The 21,907-nt window shown below is 35.9% G+C and overlaps 1 protein-coding gene across 3 annotated transcripts in view; it reads left to right on the plus strand.

The window, feature by feature from the left end:
• Window positions 1-21,907, plus strand: part of RUNDC3B (RUN domain containing 3B) — a 138,339-nt gene that overhangs the window by 99,503 nt on the left and 16,929 nt on the right. For 2 of the 3 annotated variants that reach the window (XM_003782642.1, XM_012811636.2), the window contains 2 exons: window positions 11,011-11,157; window positions 19,524-19,645. In XM_003782642.1, coding sequence (XP_003782690.1) covers window positions 11,011-11,157; window positions 19,524-19,645 — 269 coding nt within the window. The remainder of the gene's footprint in view (window positions 1-11,010; window positions 11,158-19,523; window positions 19,646-21,907) is intronic. The other variant, XM_012811643.2, reaches the window with a different exon arrangement.

Raw genomic sequence — 21,907 nt, forward strand, 5'->3', positions numbered from 1 at the left:
AATAACTAAGAAAGTTACATGAAGGCTATGTTAACCAGTTTGATGGAAGTGTCTTGGATTATGTATGAAAACACCACACTGTACCCCCAAAGTACATCAATGTACACAGTTACCATTCAATAAAAAAAAAAAAAAAAAAAAAAAAATCAGCTTTAATAGATACAGAATAGTATGGGCATTTTTGCAGCTATAGGGAAAGAGTGAATATTCCTGAGATTTGTTTTTTCTTTGTTTGTTTGTTTTTACCAATGGCCAAGAAGGCCTGCAATCAGAGCTGGGCTCTGAAGTTCCCTTTGTTGATCCTGAGAAGATAAATATGGACCTGAGAAAATTAACATTTACAATGTATAACAGGAAAGGTCAGAAAAGGAATATTAACAGATGGAATAGGAAGCGTGCAATATTTGTTTCTACATTGTGTTAATTATCTTTTACTGGGTGATTTAAATCTTGAGTCACTTAATACTGTATGTTCTTACTGGTTAGAAGTATTTGAATTTCTAGTAAGATATTCATTTATTTTTGCCTTTGAATACTCATAACATCTGAGAATTTTGTAGTTTTGGTAATAGAGTGAAAGCTACTGTGAAGCATCCTAAAGCTCTCTGGCATAGTGGAACTGTGTTTAGGTAATGCCTGTACATTCACTAGTTAGGAGCTCAGTCTTAATGTTTTAGAATCTCTGTTTCTTTATCTGTAAAATAGAGATAATATTCACCTTGTTGGTCATTCTGAATATTAAATGTCATAAGGCATAACTAGAAAACAGAAGGCATTCAAAGAATGTTTATTCCTCTGCTTTTGTTGCTATAAGCCTTAAATTTTTTTTTTTAATTGTTTGGGATGTATTGAGGGTACAAAGAATTAGGTTACACTGATTGCATTTTACTTGTGTCCCACCCCCAAGAGGTGTGACTCCCCATCCCCCTCCCCACCCCTCTCTCCCCAATTGCTCATTCTCCTACCCCCCCAGCTTGTATTAGATCATCTACTGCCTTCATATTAGAATTGAGTACTTTGGGTTCTTGCTTCTCTATTCTAGTGATGCTTTACTAAGAAGAATGTGTTTCAACTCCATCCAGGTTAATACAAAAGATGTAAAGTCTCCATCTTTTTGTGGCTGAATAGTATTTCATGGTATACATATACCACAGCTTATTAATCCATTCCAGGGTTGGTGGGCATTTAGGCTTTCTCCACATTTTGGCAATTGTAAGCTGAGCTGTGATAAACAGTCTAAGGCAAGGTTCCTTATGATAAAATGATTTTTTTTCACCTGGGTAGATGCCTAGTAATGGGATTGCGGTATCAAATGAGACGTCTAATTTGAGTTCTTTGAGGATTCTCCATACTTCCCTCCAAAAATGTTGTATTAGTTTGCAGTCCCATGAGCAGTGTCAAAGTGTTCTCTTCTGTCCAAATCCACACCAGCATCTGTAGCTTTCTAGATTGTTTCATGTGGTTTTTAAAAACATATTCTTCTATACCTGTGCTGGTCCAAGATACTAACCACTAGCCACATGTGACCATTGAGCACTGGAAAGGTGACTAGTCTTAATTGTGATGTGCTTTAAGTATGAAATATATATCAGATAGTATAAAATAAAGAATGTAAACTGGCTTGATGCCTGTGGCTCAAGTGTAGGGTGACCAGATTTTAACATTTGTAAAGCAGGACAACATGGGGGGGGGGCATGGTGGAGGTGGGGCAGGGGACAGGGCAGGACAGGGCCTGACAACAATGCAAACTTTGATAAGCAGTTTTCGATAATTACTTCTCAATAATTATTTGTTATTATTACAGTTTAACATTATAAAATTAACAAAAATAATATAAAACTCATATTCTGGCGAAATAGCCACATGGCACCCGAAAACCGTATATTCCCTTCCTGTTCTCCCGCCTGTTCGTGCATTCTTTCCAAAAATCAGGACTTTTTTAAAAGGCTACAGGACATGGGACAGATTGTTAAAAAGCGGGACTGTCCCACCAAAAGTGGGACGTCTGGTCACCCTAATCAAGTGGCTAAGGCACCAGCCAATCATACACCTGAGCTGGCAGGTTCAAATCCAGCCTGGGCCTGCCAAACAACAATGATGGCTGCAACCAAAAAATAGCCAGGTGTTGTGGTGGGTGCCTGCAGTCCCAGCTACTTGGGAGGTGGAGGCAGGAGAATTGCTTGAGCCCAGGAGTTGGAGGTTGCTATGAGCTGTGATGCCATGACCTTCTACCCAGGGCGACAGCTGAAGGCTCTGTCTCAAAAAAGAAAACAAAACAAAAAGAATGTAAACTATCTTAATAACTTTTTGTATTGGTTTCATGGTGAAATAATATCTTGGATATATTGGGTTAAAGAAGTACATTATAAAAATGAATTTCAAATGCTTTTTAATGAGGGCTACTAGAAAATTTAAAATTGCATGTATGACATATTTGTACAGACTGAACTGATCCATATTCTCTCTACTCAAAGCCAGCTAGCTGTCTTAGAATCATCTGGAAGCATGTTCTCAGGCCTCACCCCAGTACTGACTCAGAATCTGTATTTTTTTTTTAAAAAGACAGGATCTTACTCTGTTGTCTATGCTGGAATGCAGTGGAGAGTGATTATAACTTGAACCTTGAACTCATAGGTTCAAGTGATCCTTATGCCTCAGCCTCCCAAATAGCTGGGAATACAGGTGTGTACCACCATGCTATGCTAATTTTTTTTAATATTTTTTATTAGATCATAATTGTGTACATTAAACTATGCTAATTTTTTTAAAAAGTTTTTTAATGGACAGGGTTCTGTTAAGTTGTCCAAACTGGTCTCAAGCTCCTGGATTCATGCAAACTTCCCACCTTTGCCTCCCAAAATGCTGAGATTATATAGGCATGAGCCACCACTCCTGGCATATAATCTGTATTTTATCAAGATCTCCAGGGGGTTAACTGATCCATTAAAGTTTGAGAAGTGCTCCTCTGTGCTGTACATCCTAGCAAGTAGATTCTCCTAACTCTGGCTTACTGGTTCTCAGCTCTGGTTGCACAGTAGAGACACCCAAGGAGATTAAAAAATATATTTTTTAATAGACTTTAGGGTGCCTGAGTGAGCTTTATCTCGAAAAATGTTGATTTACCTGGTGAAAGGTGAGACGTAGGAAAGCGTATTTTTTAAAAGCTTTCCACAGCTGGGTGCATTGGCTCACGCCCATAATCCTAGAACTTTGGGAGACTGAGGCAGAAGGATTGCTTGAGGCCAGGAGTTAAGAGACCAGCTTTGACAACAGCAAGATCCTGTCTTTATGAAAAAAACAAATTAACAAGCTTCCCAGGTGTTTCTGATGTGCAGTCAGGGCTGAGAACTACTGCTGTAAGAAGCTGTGTAAATTCGAATTTTAATTTTTCTGGCCAGAATATTTTATAAATGATACCATATTTATATTATATTGAGAAGCTCACTGGTTGTTCAACTTCTAGTAATTCTAATGTTGAACAGTGGATTCAGGTGGTGACAGTCCAGTTTCTCTTTTGTGAAACTTCCGATCAGCCTTTCATCTAATGAGGAGTGTTATCTAAACAAATTGATCAATTAGGACTTGTAAAATAGTAGTTTCCTAATTGTTATTTCTTCCACACTTATTGGCCAGAATTACCTATAAAGATTCCCCCATAAGGGCTTTTTGGTAGTTGCTTTGAAAAACAGTTCTTACAGGATATCGCTAACTTTCAGAGTAAGATGCTATCTATGTCTTACTTATTTCTAATAGTTATGAGTGAGATGAAGATTTTGGTTTTTTTATTTCATTTTGGTTTTTCTTCTATATTTTGAACTTGATATATATAATCTTTTCTACAATGTGAACTGGCTCATACAAGATTCATAAATAAAGGAAGCAGTGTAGCAAGGAAATCACCTTGGTGGATGTTTCCTAGAGGTTAGTGTATCTCAACACCAGCTGAATGCAAAATACACTAATGCAGTTAAGTATTGCTGAGCACCAGCATTCTCTCTTTGTACATGGTACTTACTGACCTTACGTTCCTCCGGTTCACTTCAGCTTCCTGGAAGTTCTTGTTCTGTAGTTACTCATCTTTGTACATTTTGCCCTCGCCTGCATGGCAAGCCTCAACCTCAGCATCCTGAAACCTTCTGTACTGTCACTTTTAATTTTTGTTGAAATCTGGATTTATTCAAGTATTTAATTATATAGAAGTTTAGCAAATCCTTTTCATTGAGGTCGTCATTTTATTAAAATTGTTATTGTTTTTCCTTGTGTTTTGGTTAGAAGATTGACTAGATTTTGAGCCATGAGTTCCTGACTCTAACTCTTCATCAGACTAGTTATTTTCAGAAGGATATTGCAAAGCATATCTTGTTGATTTATTCTATTTGTTCCTATATTGTAATAGAAATGGCTACATTAATTATTCTGTTACTTTTATTTTATTTTCAATGCTCAAATTGTCCCATTTATCTCCAGTTGAAGCCCCTTTGTTAATTCCTTTGTCCTACTCACACGACCCGTTGGTCTTTGACAACTCTCTTTCTAGTGCAAGCTAGCCCAGTCTCATCTTGTATATTTCATACCTCACAGTTGGCATCATTCATTCCTGAGGCAAAAAGGAAGCAAAGTGAGACAGGATAACCCTCAAGTCTGGAGCCACAGATAAGGAATCAAACAAATGAAAAGAAGAATAGCTTTGAATTGGCTAAGCATTACTATCAAAGTCTAGAGTTTGGATTTCTAGATCTTTTAAAAGATTTTGGAGCATTTTAGATTTTCATATTAGGGATGCTTAACTTGTATATGTACTTCATAGAAGTAACACAGTAATGGTGATCATCCAGAGAAAGCATCACTAAGAAGTTGGTATTTGAACAGAGTTTTTTGGAAGTTCTTCAAGTGACCAAGGGATAAAAACAGAGGAAGGGTATTTTAGGTGAAGAGTACATACAGAAACATGGGTACAAGACATTATTTGTTGAAGATCCATATAATAAAATTCTAAGTAAAATATTATTAGAAGCAAGTAATTTTTCTGGTAACATTGAAATATATTTTATTGGGACTATAATTTTTTAAATCATAGCTGTGTACATTAATTTAATCATGGGGTAGAATGTGCTGGTTTTATATATAATTTGAAATTTTTTCATCAAGCTGGTTAACATAGCCTTCATGGCATTTTCTTAGTTATTGTGTTAATACATTTATATTCTACACCTAGTAAATTTCACATGTGCCCTTGTAGGATGCACCATAGGTGTGGTCCCACTGACTACCCTCCCTCCACCTACCCTCCATCCTCCCCTCCCTACTCTCTCCTCTTTCCCTTTCTTCTTGGACTATAATTGGGTTATAGCTTCCATCTGAAAGCTATAAATTGGTTTCATAGTAGGGCTGAGTACATTGGATACTTTTTCTTCCATTCTTGAGATACTTTGCTAAGAAGAATATGTTCCAGCTCCATCCATGTAAACATAAGAGAGATAAAGTCTCCATCTTTTTTAAGGCTGCATAATATTCCACGGTGTACATATACCTGAATTTATTAATTCATTCATGGGTCAGTGGGCACTTGGGCTTCTTCCATGACTTAGCAATTATGAATTGGGCTGCAGTAAACATTCTGGTACAGATATCTTTGTTATAATGTGATGTTTGGTGAATTGTAGGATCAAATAGCAGGTCTATTTTTAAATCCCTAAGTGTTCTCCAAACATCTTTCCAAAAGGAACGTAATTTTTATTTGAGATGGACCTCTACTAAAATATTGAAATTCCTATATAATATTCCATGTTGTAGAGGAGAAGGGTAAATATATCTTACCTCATGGTCTTCTGATAAATTCTCACAAATTGAATTTTAGCAAATTACTTAATGGACAGCTCTGATGTTGAATGCTGCATTAAATAACAGTAAACAACAGTCCACTTTTACTGAGTATGTTTTTCCGTAAAAACAGAGAAGTTAACATCCTCCTAAAAACATGTAAAGGGTTCACAAGCAAAAGGCTTTGGTGTTTGTAATCAATCCAGAATCTTATTATTGTATTGCATTGCATTGTAGTGTACTGTACTTGGATAAGGTAATAATCATAATGGAGAAAAATTCTAAATCTAGGTAAAATAAAGCATTAGTAGCAAATTATATATTTTCATGTAGTTTCAAATTATGTAATATACAGTAGAACCTCTGTAAGTTGACGACCCAAGGGACTGTAACAAACTGATCAACATACAGAGATGGTCAAAAGAATTTTTGTGTTTATAAATCTACGTTATTTTGAATTTATGTACGTTCATCAAACATGTTCAGGTCAAGCAAGTGTGGGTATATTTAAAGAACTCAATGGATAAATTAATACTGATACATATTTTGACATACTCAATGTATAAAAAGTCACACTTCACTTTCAAATGATGTATTTTTACCTGTCGAGTGAAGAACTTTGTGCAAAGCAAAATAAGGATTCTTCAAGGATCTAGAAGCCAAAGCCAATTATTAGGAGGGCTTGAATACAGGGTATGTCCTAAAAGTCACCATACATAGGGAAAATGGGAAATTGTAGCTAAATGTACCTTTATTTACAAAATATTCATTACAAAATTTTACAGACTATTTACAAAATACTGTCTACACGTTGGCCACCTCTTCCTATACAAACACAGTCTTCTTTCCCACTCTTGGTGAACACATTCCAAATACCTGTTATGATTTTTTCCTACATATGGTGATGTTTGGGACACTCTGTATGAGGAGCAATTAAACTGTACTTTGTATCTGCCTCTTCTATCAGGATGTTTCTCAATAAAAGATAGGAAATCACAGATACTTTTCAATGATTATGTCTTCTTATTTTAAGTGTATCTTCTATTATCTACCTGATACATTTACTCAATACTAGTTGTGATATATTTTTTAGCTGTCACTAATCCATCCAGTCTGATTTTATAGCTTTTGATCTTAACCTTTATGAGGGGTGTGTGTGAAGTCAACCAGCACCCATACGAAGCATAAAGCTGGAGTACTTTTCTTTTAGGAGTCATATGAATTATATATTGAGGAGATACAGCAATGTGTTTGCCAGTTTTTTTGTTTTCTTTAAAGGATGAGCAAAGTTACAGGTATTTTAAGGGGTTCCTAATGTTTTGATAATCATCTTGCAATGAATAAATGTGTAACAAAATTGCTAGTCCCACATAGCTTATAATCAAAGGGGAAGAACCAGAAAACAGATCAAATTATTAGAATGATTGATTATTAAATTGTCTGAGACTGACTACAAAGCGATACAAGTCATCTCATTGTGGACAAAGTAGTATGAGTATCTTCATGAAGGAGGTACAAAATGAAATGGATCTTGAAAGATGAATAGAGTTCGAATCTTTTGACTAATAGTAGGGATATAGTTAATGTTGAAGGAGCAACGGCAAGGAGATAATACAGAGGGTGCCAAAACACGTATTATACATATTTTAAGAAATGAAAAAAGCTGTATTAAAATTGTAATTGTCTATTCATGGTTGACTTCTGCAATGACAAGAGATGCTCAAATGTGACTTGTATTTATCTTTTGTTATCAGTATATATTATTACAATTTTAATACAGTCTTTTTCTTTTTTAAAATTTGTATATATTTTTTGCAACCTCTGTATTTTCAGTATTTAAGTGAGTTTGAATTTTTAATATTTTTCCTAATAGGGTAGCTTGCAACTTGCCATCTCAATTCCTATTTTAGCATTAAAAGTTCAGAACCTGCCTCCTAGTTAGGTTTGATGAGATTATGTCTAGCTTAAAAATCTGTGTAAAGAGTTTTTTCCTTTAATGATTGTCAGTCATTACATTCATCAGAATTGAATTGTTATTTTTAGGGGCCATATTCTTCAGTAATTCTTACTGAAAATCTAAAGAGAAATTAGCTGTCTAGGAATTTAGAGGTAAATACAGGAAAGTTTATTAAAATTAGCTGTGATGAATATATTATTGGTACTTTCTTAGTAAATGTAACAGTTTCTCCCTTAGTGTACTGTCCTGTAGAATCATTACTTTAATGAGAAACTGCTAAATTCACTTACAGATAAGTGACAAGTAGAATCGATCACATATGGAAGAGTTTCAGTTTTTAAATTGGCTAACTTTGGCATTAGAGTTTTAATTAAAGCTAGAGGCTAAGTATGTTAACTTTTAATTATCACTGATTTAATACCATTAAATAATAGAAATTATTGAGTAATTTAAGGTAAACCCATTTTTAAGCTTGGCCAAATAAGACAAATACCGTCATTTTTTCACTTTAACATAAATTGGGTCGCCTTTGAAAAAGTTTTGATATTAACTTTGTGTATATTTTGCTTGTTCCAAGGAAAGTGATAGGATTCCTTGGTTGTAAACCACAACTAACTCTTGGGCACAAACAGAATTCATTAGCAAGATATCTGCACCTCACAGAATGGATGGAAAGACTGGAGAAACAGGCGTAGGAAGAGGAAAGCCGAGCTGCTGCAGAGGGCTCCAGGCAGGGACTGCAGGGATGTCTCTCTGCTGTCAGGGCCCCTCTGCTAGAGTGAATTTCCTGCTTTGTCTGCGTATTACTCTAAACGGACTCTGGTCAAAATTCAAAGTACAAGGATGGGGTTTCCAACCTCACTTAAATCACTTTCTGTCCCATAGTGTAGTGGAGGAGTGAAGGATCGTTACACGGGATTCTGTAGGGACATTCCCTCTTCAAGCACCAGGGTTTGCTGACTGCATGTTCCTCACAAAAGATGGGAAACAGATGCTGCATGGATGGAAACGACATCTGTGCCCTATGCTGAAATCTCTTATTTCCTGTTTCAGAGGACCTGGCAGCTGCCTATAAAAACAATTTTATTAGGATTTATAAAGACAAAAGTCTGAGACAATAATTTATTATTAGGCAAAAATTCTCCATGAACAATTGTTGTGTAAAAACTTCTGGAGAACATCAGTTCTTTGTTCTTTTTTTTTTTTTTTTTGCAGTTTTTAGCCGAGGGCTGGGTTTGAACCCACCATCTTCGCCATATGGGACCGGCGCCCTTCTCCTTTGAACCACAGGCACTGCCCCTTTGCTCCATTTTATGAGGTGTAAGACTTCCCAGGATGTATTTTAACCTGGAGATTGTTTAATGGCTTATCATTAAGTGAGTTCTACCAGATGAACATTCTGTTCCGAATATTTCTCTGGATATTTTCTGTGAGCCATTTATGACATTGAAGTTATTTTCCAGTGACCTGCACTAGATTGCCTCAAGAAAAGGAATATATGGCCAAGTAAAATCTAAGAGAATCTAAAATAATAAAGAGAATCTAAATAATTTTATTATAACAGATTCTCTGGCCAATAATTCCTATTTATGTTTTGCACAATTTTTCTGTCAGTCTTAAAAAAACTCTGATTGCTCGTGATGCATTACTATTTTTATTAAAAAACAATGTTAAAGAATTTTTAAATGGGCTCAACGCCCATAGCACAGTGTTACAGCATCAGCCAGGCAGGCAAGTTCGAACCCAGCCCAGGCCAGCTAAACAATGACAACTGCAACAAAAAAATAGCCAGGCGTGGCAGGTGCCTATAGTCCCAGCTACTTGAGAGGCTGAGGCAAGAGAATCGCTTAAAGCCCAAGAGTTGGAGGTTGCTGTGAGCTGTGACACCACAGTACTCTACCAAGGTCGGCATAATGAGACTCTGTCTCAAAAAAAAAAAAAAAACCTTAAATGTCTTTTTAAAAACGTTCATTTCTTTTTCAGTGAAAAGAAATTGTGGCAATGAACGTAAAGACTATCTTAATGAGATACATTCTCACAGACTTTCGCCTGTGCTTTTAGCGTTCCATTCTGAGACTGAATCTACTATTCACATCAGATAATGTTTCTTTGTGAACATAGTGGAACAAATAATGTGTATTTTTAAATGCATACAGATACCCTGTAAAATCAGAACTATTTATCAGTAGCCTATTAGAGACGTATAAAATGTGGTTATTTCATTAGTATCATGGTGACCAGCCAGAGGTGGTATTCCAGGCTTCTAGCACTTCACACTGGCTCTCTGCTGCCAGCAACAGGACTGCGGTGTGTGGAAGTTAGTAGCAGGCATGTATTCCTTCCCTGCCTCCCATGTGCTGCCTGAGAACATTGGCACACTTGAAACTGCGGATGCAGACTGAGGATATTTGAGAGTGCAGGTTGCCAGGATGGCATTTGAAGGCCTTTTAGAGGTAGAATAAGACTTTTACTTTTAAATTATTCTTAACTATCAATTCAACTGTTGGATTAGTCTTAGGACAATGATGTATGTTGCTTCAGGAAGTTGAAATTTTGGCAAGAAGTCAATTCTTTTGTAAGCTGTTACTAACAAGTGATAGTTCTATAAAAATAAGACAATAATGAATTGTTATTATATAATTGCTTCATCCTGTTATTGAAACATTTTCACTGGATTATATTGGTCAGTATACTTGTCCTTGATTTAATTATTTCCATGAAGATTTATTAGTACTCACTTTTTATCAAAAATAGGAATCTAATGGATTTTTCTTTTCTTTATTTTTCTGCACAGCTTTTTAATCACTAGAATTGCTTTTTCTTGAGTGTTATGTCACTTTTATAGATTATTTCTGAGTTTTGAAGCTAGGAAATATACACGTGGCATCTTATATTTTGTTGGCCCTGATAACCTGTATTTTAAAGATGTCACCTTTTTTTTAGTTAAGATGTAAACTGCTGCTTGGGTCTTTTAATACTTTAGTAATAATCTCTATGGAAAGATAGGAAGTCTGACTTTCACAAATAGTAGCCATGAGAGAAAAAATAAAAAACACATGTAACGGGAGAATAAATAGTCATAGTTCCAGCCAGCCTTGCTGTTGTTCCATTCACATTCTATTTACATACCATATCAAAAGGATGAATTTTAGGGGCCTAAATTGATACCATTAGGTCCCTCTGCCATTGTAGAACAGTGAAGACAAAAGCACTCACCATCTTAATATTCACAGGACTGTGCTAAAGAATAATGATTTAAGATCAAGACAAGAGTTAACTGCCCATCTCACCAACCAGTGGCCTTCCCCAGGAGCTCTGGATGTCAATGCCGTTGCCTTGGATACGTTGCTTTACCGAAAACACAATAAACAGTGGTATGAGTAAGTGTAACACTTTTTTTTTCCAACTAATTACAAAGTTAGTTGTACCAAAACAATGGCTATCCATTTTGGTTTCTTTCTGAATTTATTATTAGCTTAGAACAGTGGTTCTCAACCTTCCTAATGCCATAAGCCTTTAATACAGTTCCTGTGGGTTGTGGCCCACAGATTGAGAACCCCTGGCTTAGAGCACAGGTATTTAGGACTACGTGGCAAGGTTAGATTAAGGTAGTGGTTGTGTTAAGTTTTGAAGCACAGGCACTCTAGGGAAGTAAAATATCCAAGAATTCTTATGGAGCATTGTACCAGCTGTCTACTTCTTTAGTTAAATCTTCAGCCTGTCTTTCAGTTACATCTATGAGCTTGTGTTTAAGGAGGCATCTATTTTTGAATTCTAACTTCGGTGTTATATTAACTTTGGCAAATAAGTAGTAAGAATAATACTAATCTTCCTTCTTGTCAGAAAACACAAAATTCTATCTCATGAAAGAATACAAAGTTATTTACTTGTCCTTGGTGAACCTGACTCTTGTTCATTTTCAATAAATCTCATTTTTAGAAACTAAAGAAGATATAATCACTTCAACTATGGGCCACAAGATCCTTTTCCTATTTCTTTGTCCAAATGTTCAGGACTGTTTCGTTTACTCATAGTGTCCTAATGTGGAGAGAGTTACAGAATCTTAGACTGTCTTCCTTTAGGCAATCTTCATATTGAAATTTATAAATGTTATTTCCTTCTTTGGCCTTTAGCCACTTTGCATGTTAATCACTTTTTCCCACTCTCTTTATTTTCCTATCTTTAGCTAATTTTCTAACCATTTTTCCTGATGTCCCTCCCTCCTGTCTCCTTCTGTATGCTTTCTTCCTTTCCCTTCTTTTCTTTCTTTCTCCTTTTCTTCTCTACTCGTTCGCCCCTTCACTCTTTCTGTTTCTTTCTTCTTTTAAGAATCCTTGTGTTTAAATTTCACTGGCAAAATCATATATTTCTACCTTTGCTTCTTAGGGTGCCTTTTACCAGGCATTTAGTAGCCAGACATTTCTAGAAGGAATGTTTTAGCGCAGACATTCCTTCTACTGCTTTACTCTGTGACGTCGTTTATCAAAGGCAGAATTCAAAATAAATTTGACTATTTGTTGGTTAAAAGAACTGCTAGAAATTTTCATGTTTTTTTCTTTACTCATTGAATGTTACAGATAAATAGGAAAAAGTAGACTACTTATAGAATAAATCAGTACAAATCTCTTCAACATCTAAATCATGCTTAGTTTAACCTAAAGTTTTGACTTTGGATATTTCATAGATTGCTATCTAATTCTCTTATATACCGTATGAAAGTTCTGAATAACTAGAGTATATTTTATTAAGCTGGTGTGTAATTTTACCTTCCTGTGGCATATTTAACTAATAGCAGAATATTATTTTTATACTTTTATAATTGAAAGATTGAATTTATAGCAATACTTGCTGCATTTACCTTGTCTGTGTATAACATATGAGATGCCCCTGCTTTTTTAACTTCTAAAATACTATGACAGTTTTAAATCTTGATAAGTTAAAAGACTGTGCCTTTTTATTTCAATACCTACATTGTCACACCAGATAGTGGGAGGTAAACTATTTTTGCCAGAAGTTGTATACCCTTGCCTTCCAACAGAGTTACCTACCTATCAAGGAGCTAATAAGTCTAAAGCGAAAGACTGATTTCTAGTAGACTTCTGCATGTCTAATAGTGGTTAGTTTTTACAGAACATTATAGCAACAACAAAAGTAATTGCTGGGAAAAGAAGGCAGGGAAACTGCATATTTAGCTGTTTAGTGTAGATCTGGATTTTATACATCTTGACTCAGTTACTCCATTACCCGAAGAAAGGACATCCCCTCCTCCCTAGTATAATCTGTTAATCTGGCCTGTCCTCAGATGTTGTATTGTTTTTATATAGCCTTGTTTCTAAGTGTTAGACTGGTACAAAACAGTACATAGCTGGGGCGTAGTGCGGAGACACTGTACCTAGAGTTTAACGTCAGGACTACTAAGTAATCTCTGCTACTTACGTGCCTTCTAACACTGAGAAATGCTTCCTCTCCTTACCCTTTTCTTTCTGCACGTTAGCCTGAGGAAAATGCCTAACAGAATTGTAAGGATCAAATAAGGTATAAATTGTCTGGGACTTAATAGCTTCTCAGTAAATCTTCGTTTATATTCTATATAATCGTTTTTGTTTCTACTCTAGTAAGATTTATTTTCTGAACCTTATATAAAGTTAAAATGACCAACTAATCCCTTCTTGTTCTGAATAAATAATCCTAGCTGTCTCAAGTAAAAATGGAGGCTTTGGATTTTCAGAATGGAAGAGCTCTTCATAAATCATGTTTGAAACTAATCATGGTGTTTCATCAGGATTGAGTCTCTGCTTCTCTGGAATAAGTTCAACAGATACATATTGAGAATCTACAAATTATGAAGGAGGTAGCCAAAACCTTTGGAATAAGAAACATCACCTCTCTTGATAATTTGGAGAAAGGAATTGACCCTATAAAAAATTACAGTTTTAATGTTAGCAGATGATTTTTGCTACCAAGGATATGAGATGTCTGCAGCTGTTACTCTAAGAACTGTGTAACTTCACTCTCCCAGCTAGCTAAAGATAACTTCAAGAAGAAAGAGAGTGTTAAAAGGCAAAATAAATTTATCATAGTTTATTTAAGCAAAGGATTCATTAATCAGGCAGCACTGAGAACTAGCAGAGATTCAGAGAGCTCTACCTAGCAGTGGAAGCAGAAAGCCTTTATAGGCTGCACAGGAATCAAGGAATAGAAATCATCTGATTGTCTATAGCTAAGCATGTGCCATATTTAGTTATGGTGTGATGAGATGGCTGCCAGTGATTGACTGAATCTTGGCTGTTTGTGATTGACTAACACCTGGCTATTTGTTACAAAAAATATACTACTGGTTTTGTTTTATTTACCTACTAAGTTATATTGCAATTTGTTACTAGGAACTAGGGGAGCGGTGTTACTACTGGCCTCCTGCTTACTTAATTTAAAAGAATATGATGTTCAATTTAATGAATTTGTTGGTCTTGTTTATATTTCTTACACCAAACCATTGGATAGCTTGTTATTTTGTCTCCTGCTCATCAAAGGATCCCTTTCTTTTCTTTTCTTTTTTTTGAGACACAGTCTTATTTTATCACCCTTGGTAGAGTGCCATGGCGTTACAGCTCTCACAACAACCTCCAGCTCTTGGGCTTAGGCAATTCTCTTGCCTCAGCCTGCCGAGTAGTTGGGACTACAGGCGTCTGCCACAACGCCTGGCTATTTTGTTGTTGTTGTTGCTGTTGCAGTTTGGCTGGGGCGGTTTGAACCCACCATCCTCGGTATATGGGGCCACTGCCCTACTCGCTGAGCCACAGGCGCCACCCCATCCAAGGACCCCTTTCACAATAGATCTTAAATTTCATTTCCATTTACTCTAGCTTTATAAAACTTTACAAATATGATTTCCAGTATATTTCATGATTTCTTAGTCATGACACAATTAGCTATGTTGGATTTTTTATCTTTTCCTGTATTTCAAATGTGGGAATGACATTTTAAAAAACTGTTAAAGCATTACAGGTTTACTATAAAAACTCAACCATAAATAAATATATGAAACATGTACCCTCATTATACACACAGATACATTATTTACTTTTGTTTCAAATAAATTCGTTTTAATATCCTTTTTATGTATTCAGTCTAGATCATGTGAGTTTGTTAGATAATCCAGATCTGTTATATAATTTTGTTATTTTCTTAACTCTCCTATTCCCATCCCAAAATATCAGATTCATTGTCATCATACTTATATTTTGTACTTAAGCATTTTTATTCTTTTAAATTTATCATTGTTTCTCCTTGTGGCTATCACTTTGCTTGCAAAATCAGAAGAAATAATGAGCTCATATACACTTTTCATAATGTAATATTTTGGCTTAATGACTTTCACTTTAAATATATTCAGAGTTATTCTTTATTTGGTACCCGATCTTATGTATGTATAGAAGTTTATATTTGAGTGGTTTAAAAATGTTCCAAGTAGGCTGAGTGAAGTGGTGCGTGCTTGTAATCCTACCATTCTGGGAGGCCAAGGTGGGAGGATTGCTTGAGCTCATAAGTTCAAGACCAACCTGACCAAGGGTTGGACCCTGACTTTATAAAAAATAGAAAAAATTAGCCAGACATGGTGGCACATGCCTGTAGTCCTAGCTACTCAGGAGGCTGAGGCAGGAAGATTGCTTGAATCCATGAGCATAGATGCTCTGTGCAAGACTCTGTCTCAAAAAAAAAAAAAAAAAAAAAAGTTTAAATAATTACATGTTGAATGTAGTGGATCTGATTATATTCTGAATACCCGTGACATATAATTCCTATAAATTTAATTTAATTTAAATTATATTTAACAATACCATGGCATAGATTAAACTACAGGTTTTTTTTTTCAGAATACATGATTACATCTTGGGTTTTTGTTTTAATTAAGCTCCTGAAACATTCAAAATTCCATTGTGAGAAATAGTAAGTTGTTAATCAGATTGATTCGTCTGGTGGGTTCCATTTAAATCTTACAATGTGATGGTGCTGAGGCTAGAATTGTAAAACAGGACCTAGTCTTGACCTTTTCAGGACAGAACTCCTGTAGATAGATAGTTTACTTCATAACAACAGGATGTTTGTCCGATGGAGCTACCAGTCAGTCACATTGGAAAACAGGTAAGAATATGGAAGCCAAACCCACTTGTTACCGTTACTGAAAGCAACTGAACAGGTTTTCTTTCAGATGGTACATTTGCAGCCACTTTCATGTAAAGAAGATATTATTCTTAATTTGGAGTTGGAATTTTCATTATTGCTTCAAAACATTGTCTAGCAAATTTTATTTCTACATTCATTAGCATTTGGTTAAGTAAAGTGCATAAACTCAAAGAAATATGGCAAATTAAAGGGTGGAAAGGTCAAAAATCATTTGGGAAGTATGATATTCTGAAAGGAACGTCAGTAGGCCACTCAGAAAGCTGTTGTGTTGCTTCAGCAGGGGCTGCTTTTACAGAGTTGCTTTCCTCTCATGAACAATAGTCCTCCAGATGACTGAAAACGTGTGCTATCAAACTCTCAGTGCTTCATTAACACTATTTAAATGAATTTTGTGTCTTTTTGCTCCTGGGTATTTTACTCAAAATATTTCTGGCAGTGCCTGTGGTTCAAAGGGTTAGGGTGTTGGCTCCATATGCCGAGGTGGTGGGTTCAAACTCAACCCTGGCCAAAAACTGAAAAAAAAAAAAAGTTTCTGTATGTAAATTTTTTAATTTAAAAATATTAACAGAATTTTTATAATGAAAAATTTGTGTCAGAAATTTATCTTAAGCCTTCATTCAATTTAAAAAGTAAGCCTGATACCTATTGGGCATAGAAAAAATACTTTAGAAAATAAAATTTATAGGTTTGGAATGTGTTACTGAAAAAAAATTACAACTGCTCTTTAAATTCCAGTGTTTTTGCTTCCTTCTAGAGCTAAAGAAATAGAGTTTAATGAAAATAAACTGAAATCTTTCTGTAGTGATATGATAAACACGTTGACTGCCATACTGGAAAAAAATATTTTTCCTTGGGGCCACAGTATTTTATTAGGTCAAGAGAGGTGTGAGTTATACATACTTTCTGAGGCCCCAAGGTCAAAACTAGAATGACTTAACATACGGCTCATATAACTGTTACATGTTGTAATTATCAGAAGTTCCTTTAATAGGAGAATTTCTTACTACTTAAAAATTATAATTAAGGATTTTTATAATGTTAATGTTTGAAAAGTCATCACATTATAAAGTGAGAGTGCTGCATTATAAGCTAGTAAAGTTATTCCATCACAGCATTTTCAAATATTCAGGTAAATATTTGTTTTACATATATATACACAGAATATATATATATATTCCTCTATGGGATATGTATAAGTGTGTGTGTATATATATATATACAGTATATATATATAGTGTGTGTGTATATATATATATACAGTATATATATACACTATAAAATCCTAAGCAATCTTAACAAAATTGATGGATAATAAGTACAAAACAATTAAAAATAACTTTATTTTGGTAAACACTGGGCTCTTCCCTTTTTTTTTAGTTTAATTTTTATATTACAAAACAATTAAAAATAACTTTATTTTGGTAAACACTGGGCTCTTCCCTTTTTTTTTAGTTTAAGTTTAATAGATGACTATTTCCACCCTACCTTCCTCTTCATTTTGGATAGAGTCCTAATAAACAAAACAGTGACTGGACATAAAGTATTCAGACACTATATGTACTTTTGATAAATCTGTTTCTAACTCTATCTTGTATGTATGAATAGAGATAACTGAAATACATCACTTGCATCATATTTGCTTTTCTATAAAACCTATCATAAAATATATTTCTAGGAAATTAGATGGGCTTTGGCTACCTTGGGAAATAGATGCTGAACCTGGAAAACATTTCTTTTCTTAGATCATTTATATTTGGCAGTAATAATGAATTCTGTTCTCTTATGTGAAATATGAATAACATTAAAGTTCCATATATATTTTGAGTTAGTTTTGTTCTAAAGAACCAAGTTTGAGGAAAGGCTAATAACAAGATTTCATTAACTTTCTGCTTATAACTAAATTTATCCCCTACTATATAGTGGACTTTTTCATGAGCTTAATAGAAAAATATCCAGTGTACTCAATGTTAATATGAAACCAATATATAAAAAATTACATGCTCATATGAACAATAAAACACAAATATAATCTAGTATAGAGGCAGAGGCAGGAGGAAGAGTGGGGGGTAGTATAATTGTGTGGGCATATACCATACCCCCTGGGTGAGGGTTTTCTTTTTTTTTTTTATTGTTGGGGAATCACTGAGGGTACAAAGAACCAGGTTACACTGCTTGCATTTGTTAGGTAAAGTCCCTTTTATAATTGTGTCCCGCCCCTAAGAGGTGTGTCACATACCCTGACATCCCACCTACTCCCTCCTTACCTCTCTCTGCTCCCCCATACCCCTGTCCCCCACCATGTATTAGCATCAATTATAGATGAGAGGGTACAACTGGAATGTTACATTGGAACTGAGAACAATGTAATCTAAAAATTTGTACCCTTATATGAATTTGAAATAAAAAAATGATGAGTCTTTAAAAAAAATGAGCCTCAAAACAATAGCAAACAGATCAGGGAAAGAAGTTAATCATCTTGATTGTATATTCCTTGCAAATAGATGTTTGTTACCCAATATTTTTTTAAATTGTAAGTTATAGGAATTTTTTGTTATAGAACAATAAGGCATTAGAAAACTCTGAAATGCTTAAGCAATAGTAGGTCATTATTATTTTTTCTTTTCTTTTTCTTTTTTTTTTGAGACAGAGTCTTACTATGTCCTCCTCAATAAAGTGTTGTGGTATCACAACTCAGAGTAACCTCAAACTCTTGGGCTTAAGTGATTCTTTTGCCTCAGCCTCCCAAGTTGCTGGGACTATAGGCACCTGCTATAGCGCCTGGTTATTTTTTTTGTTGCAGTTGTCATTGTTCTTTAGCTGACCCGGGCTGGGTTCGGACCCACCAGCCTCACTGTATGTGGCTGACGCCCTACTCACTGAGTTACAGGTGCTGAGGCTAGGTCATTATTTATTTATTTATTTATTTTGAGACAGAACCTCAAGCTGTCCCCCTGGGTAGAGTACTGTGGCATCACAGCTCACAGCAACCTCCAGCTCCTAGGCTCAAGTGAGTCTCCTGCCTCAGCCTCCCAAGTAGCTGGGACCACAGGCACCCACCACAATACCCAGCTATTTTTTGGTTGCAGCCATCATTGTTGTTTGGCAGGCCCGGGCTGGATTCGAACCCACCACCTTAGGTGTCTGTGGCTGGTGCCTTAGCCACTTGAGCTACAGGCGCCTAGCCTAGGTCATTATTTTTAAAGTCAGTTTTGTTTTTTCATTAAGAGTAACCTGTAGTTTTTCTGTTCTTTGAAAATTGTAGTAACCAGAGGTTTCCATTCTTAATCATCTAAATAATGAAAGCCTGGTATGAGATTTTTATTTTGATGAATTGTTTTTCTTTTCTGTTTTTCAGTGAATCAGATACACCTCCAAAGAGGGTAGATAGGAAAAGTGCAATAGAAATCATATTGAAGTTAAGACTGTGAAGCAATATTTAGAAGGAAAATGTTAGGGGAAAATTAACCAGACAGTCAACAAATTAAAAATTATTAAAGAATCTCTGTGTAAATATTTTTTTTGTGAGAAGAAATTTAAGTAGTATCTCATCCTTATTTTACAGGAGAAGTTATCAAAGTCTTGACCAGTTATCAGCAGAAGTTAGCCTTTCTCAGACTTCACTGGATCCAGGCCAGTCACAAGAAGAAGATGTAAAACAAGACACATTAAATTTAATAAGTAAAGGTAAGGACAAAAATTATTAGAAAATTACGTTTTTTTGTACCATCTGTATTTTGGTTGTAGAGTATTGCCAGAGAATAATGCAACATCTCCGTAAAGTATATTTGAAATTTAGCTGCTCTTATGATTAAAAATGGTCTGCCTTTATTTCTTTCTTTTTCAAGCTTTTGTGGCTAACGTTCTCGGAAGACTTGTCTGTAATTGTTACCTTTGTTTCCTCACTTTTCCTGTACTCTTTTTTTACCCACTGCCATTTGGGATTGATCAACCATTACCACTACCACATTGCGTAGAACTGCTAACGTCAGTTCTGTCTTAATCCTGTTAAACTTCTCAGCAGTTTTTGATATAGTGTATTTTCCTGTGTAAAATGTGTTCCAATTTATAATGTGCACCCACATTTTTGGCCCAAACTTTCAGGAAAATGCCCCTTGAGAAAGGGGCTGCCTCTCAGCTGGAGAGACATATCTGGGGTGTGCTGACTATTCCCTGGTAGATGTGCAGATCTCCCCACCCTCCTGCAGCCACCCATTCTGTGAAGGTTGTCCCTTTCCTCTCTCTCAGAAACCCTTCCCTCCTTGCTGCACTGTGGACTGTGCCCAAGATGACCATGCATGTGGCTGGCAGGGTGGGCGCTTCTAAGGCTGCTTGGCCACAGGCAGCCAAGCGGGTCCTGGGGGCCTGCATGGGGCTTCCAGTCCCCTCTGCCTGGCCTGGCCTGGCCTGGCCATGGACCTTGGCCCTTACCACACACTTCTGTGACCCACCTCACCAGCCCTACCACCACCCCCTCACTTGATCCCAGCACTTGGTGGATGCTGCTCCTGCTGGATCCGCGATTTTCCCAGACTGAAACCCTGTGTGCCTGACAGGCCCAGGCAAGAAGGTGAAGTGGCCCCCTGTTCCTGAGCCGTACCACCCATGTATAACATGCATCCTTATTTTTTCCTCAAAAATGTGGGCAGAAAAGTATGCCTTATATGTGGCAAAATATAGTAATTGACTACTTCTTTGTTCTTGAATCACTTTTGGTTTTTTTTCCTGAGTACTCTGAAAAACTTCAAGAACAAACATAGCAGTGTCTTAGTTTTTCCTAGTGCCACTTTCAAATTGTCTGTTATCAGCCTTTCCTCTCATTAAGTTACATCTTCCTGAACAACATCTTGGTCCAGTCCCATGATTTCTCAGGATACTTTCAATGGTATAGTTCCGTGTCAGTTTCTGAGACTCACCCTGTTTTCATTTTTAACTTTCAGTAGTACAGTTAATTTGAAACTTTTTTCTTTTCTTTCCCCAGCAAAGGCTAGAGCTGTGAAAGAAAGGGGACTCTTTACCTTGGAAGCATACACTCCCCTATGCCTCCAACTTTTTTTTTTTTTCAGGATCGTGGGTTGAAAGTTATTTTATTTTAAGAGATTAAATTTTATGACCATCTTCTTCTATTTTTTTATTTTTATTTTTTACTTTTTTATTTTCATTTTTTTTATTAGATCATAATTGTGTACATTAATTCTCTCATAGGATACAGTGTGTTGCTTCCATATGCAGTTTGGAAAACTCTCATCCAACTGGCTAACATAGCCATCATGTCTTTCTCATAATTGTTGTGTTAAGACATTTATATTCAACCTTTAGACAAATTCACATGTACCCACATAGGATAAATTATAGGCGTGATCCCCACAATATCATTCTCTTCACCGATCCTCCTCCCTCCCCTCCCCTTTCCTCATAGTCTAGGGCTCCATTTGGATTATAGCTTTCCTAAGATAGCTAACAATTAGTTTCATAATAGTGTTGAGTACATTGGATACTTTTTCTTCCATTCTTGAGATACTTTGCTAAGGAGGACATTTTCCAGCTCCATCCATGTAAACATGAAGGAGGCAAAGTCTCCATCTTTTTGTGGCTGTGTAGTATTCCATGGTGTACATATACCACAATTTATTGATCCATTCATGGGTTGATGGGCACTTGGGCTTCTTCCATGACCTAGCAATTGTGAATTGGGCCGCAGTGAACATTCTAGTACAGATATCTGTATTATAGCGTGATTTATGGTCTTCTCGATATATACCTAACAGAGGAATTACAGGATCAAATGGTAGATCTATATTTAGATCTCTGAGTGTTCTCCATATGGTTTTCCAAAAGGGACGTATTAGTTTGCATTCCTACCAGCAGTGTAGAAGTGTTCCCTTTTCTCCACAACCCCACCAGCATCTGTGATTTTGGGATTTTGTGATATGGGCTAATCTAACTGGC

Source organism: Otolemur garnettii, unplaced genomic scaffold (genome assembly GCF_000181295.1).
Source record: "Otolemur garnettii isolate 467f Iridium unplaced genomic scaffold, OtoGar3 scaffold00005, whole genome shotgun sequence".
Classification (NCBI taxonomy): Eukaryota; Metazoa; Chordata; class Mammalia; order Primates; family Galagidae; genus Otolemur; species Otolemur garnettii.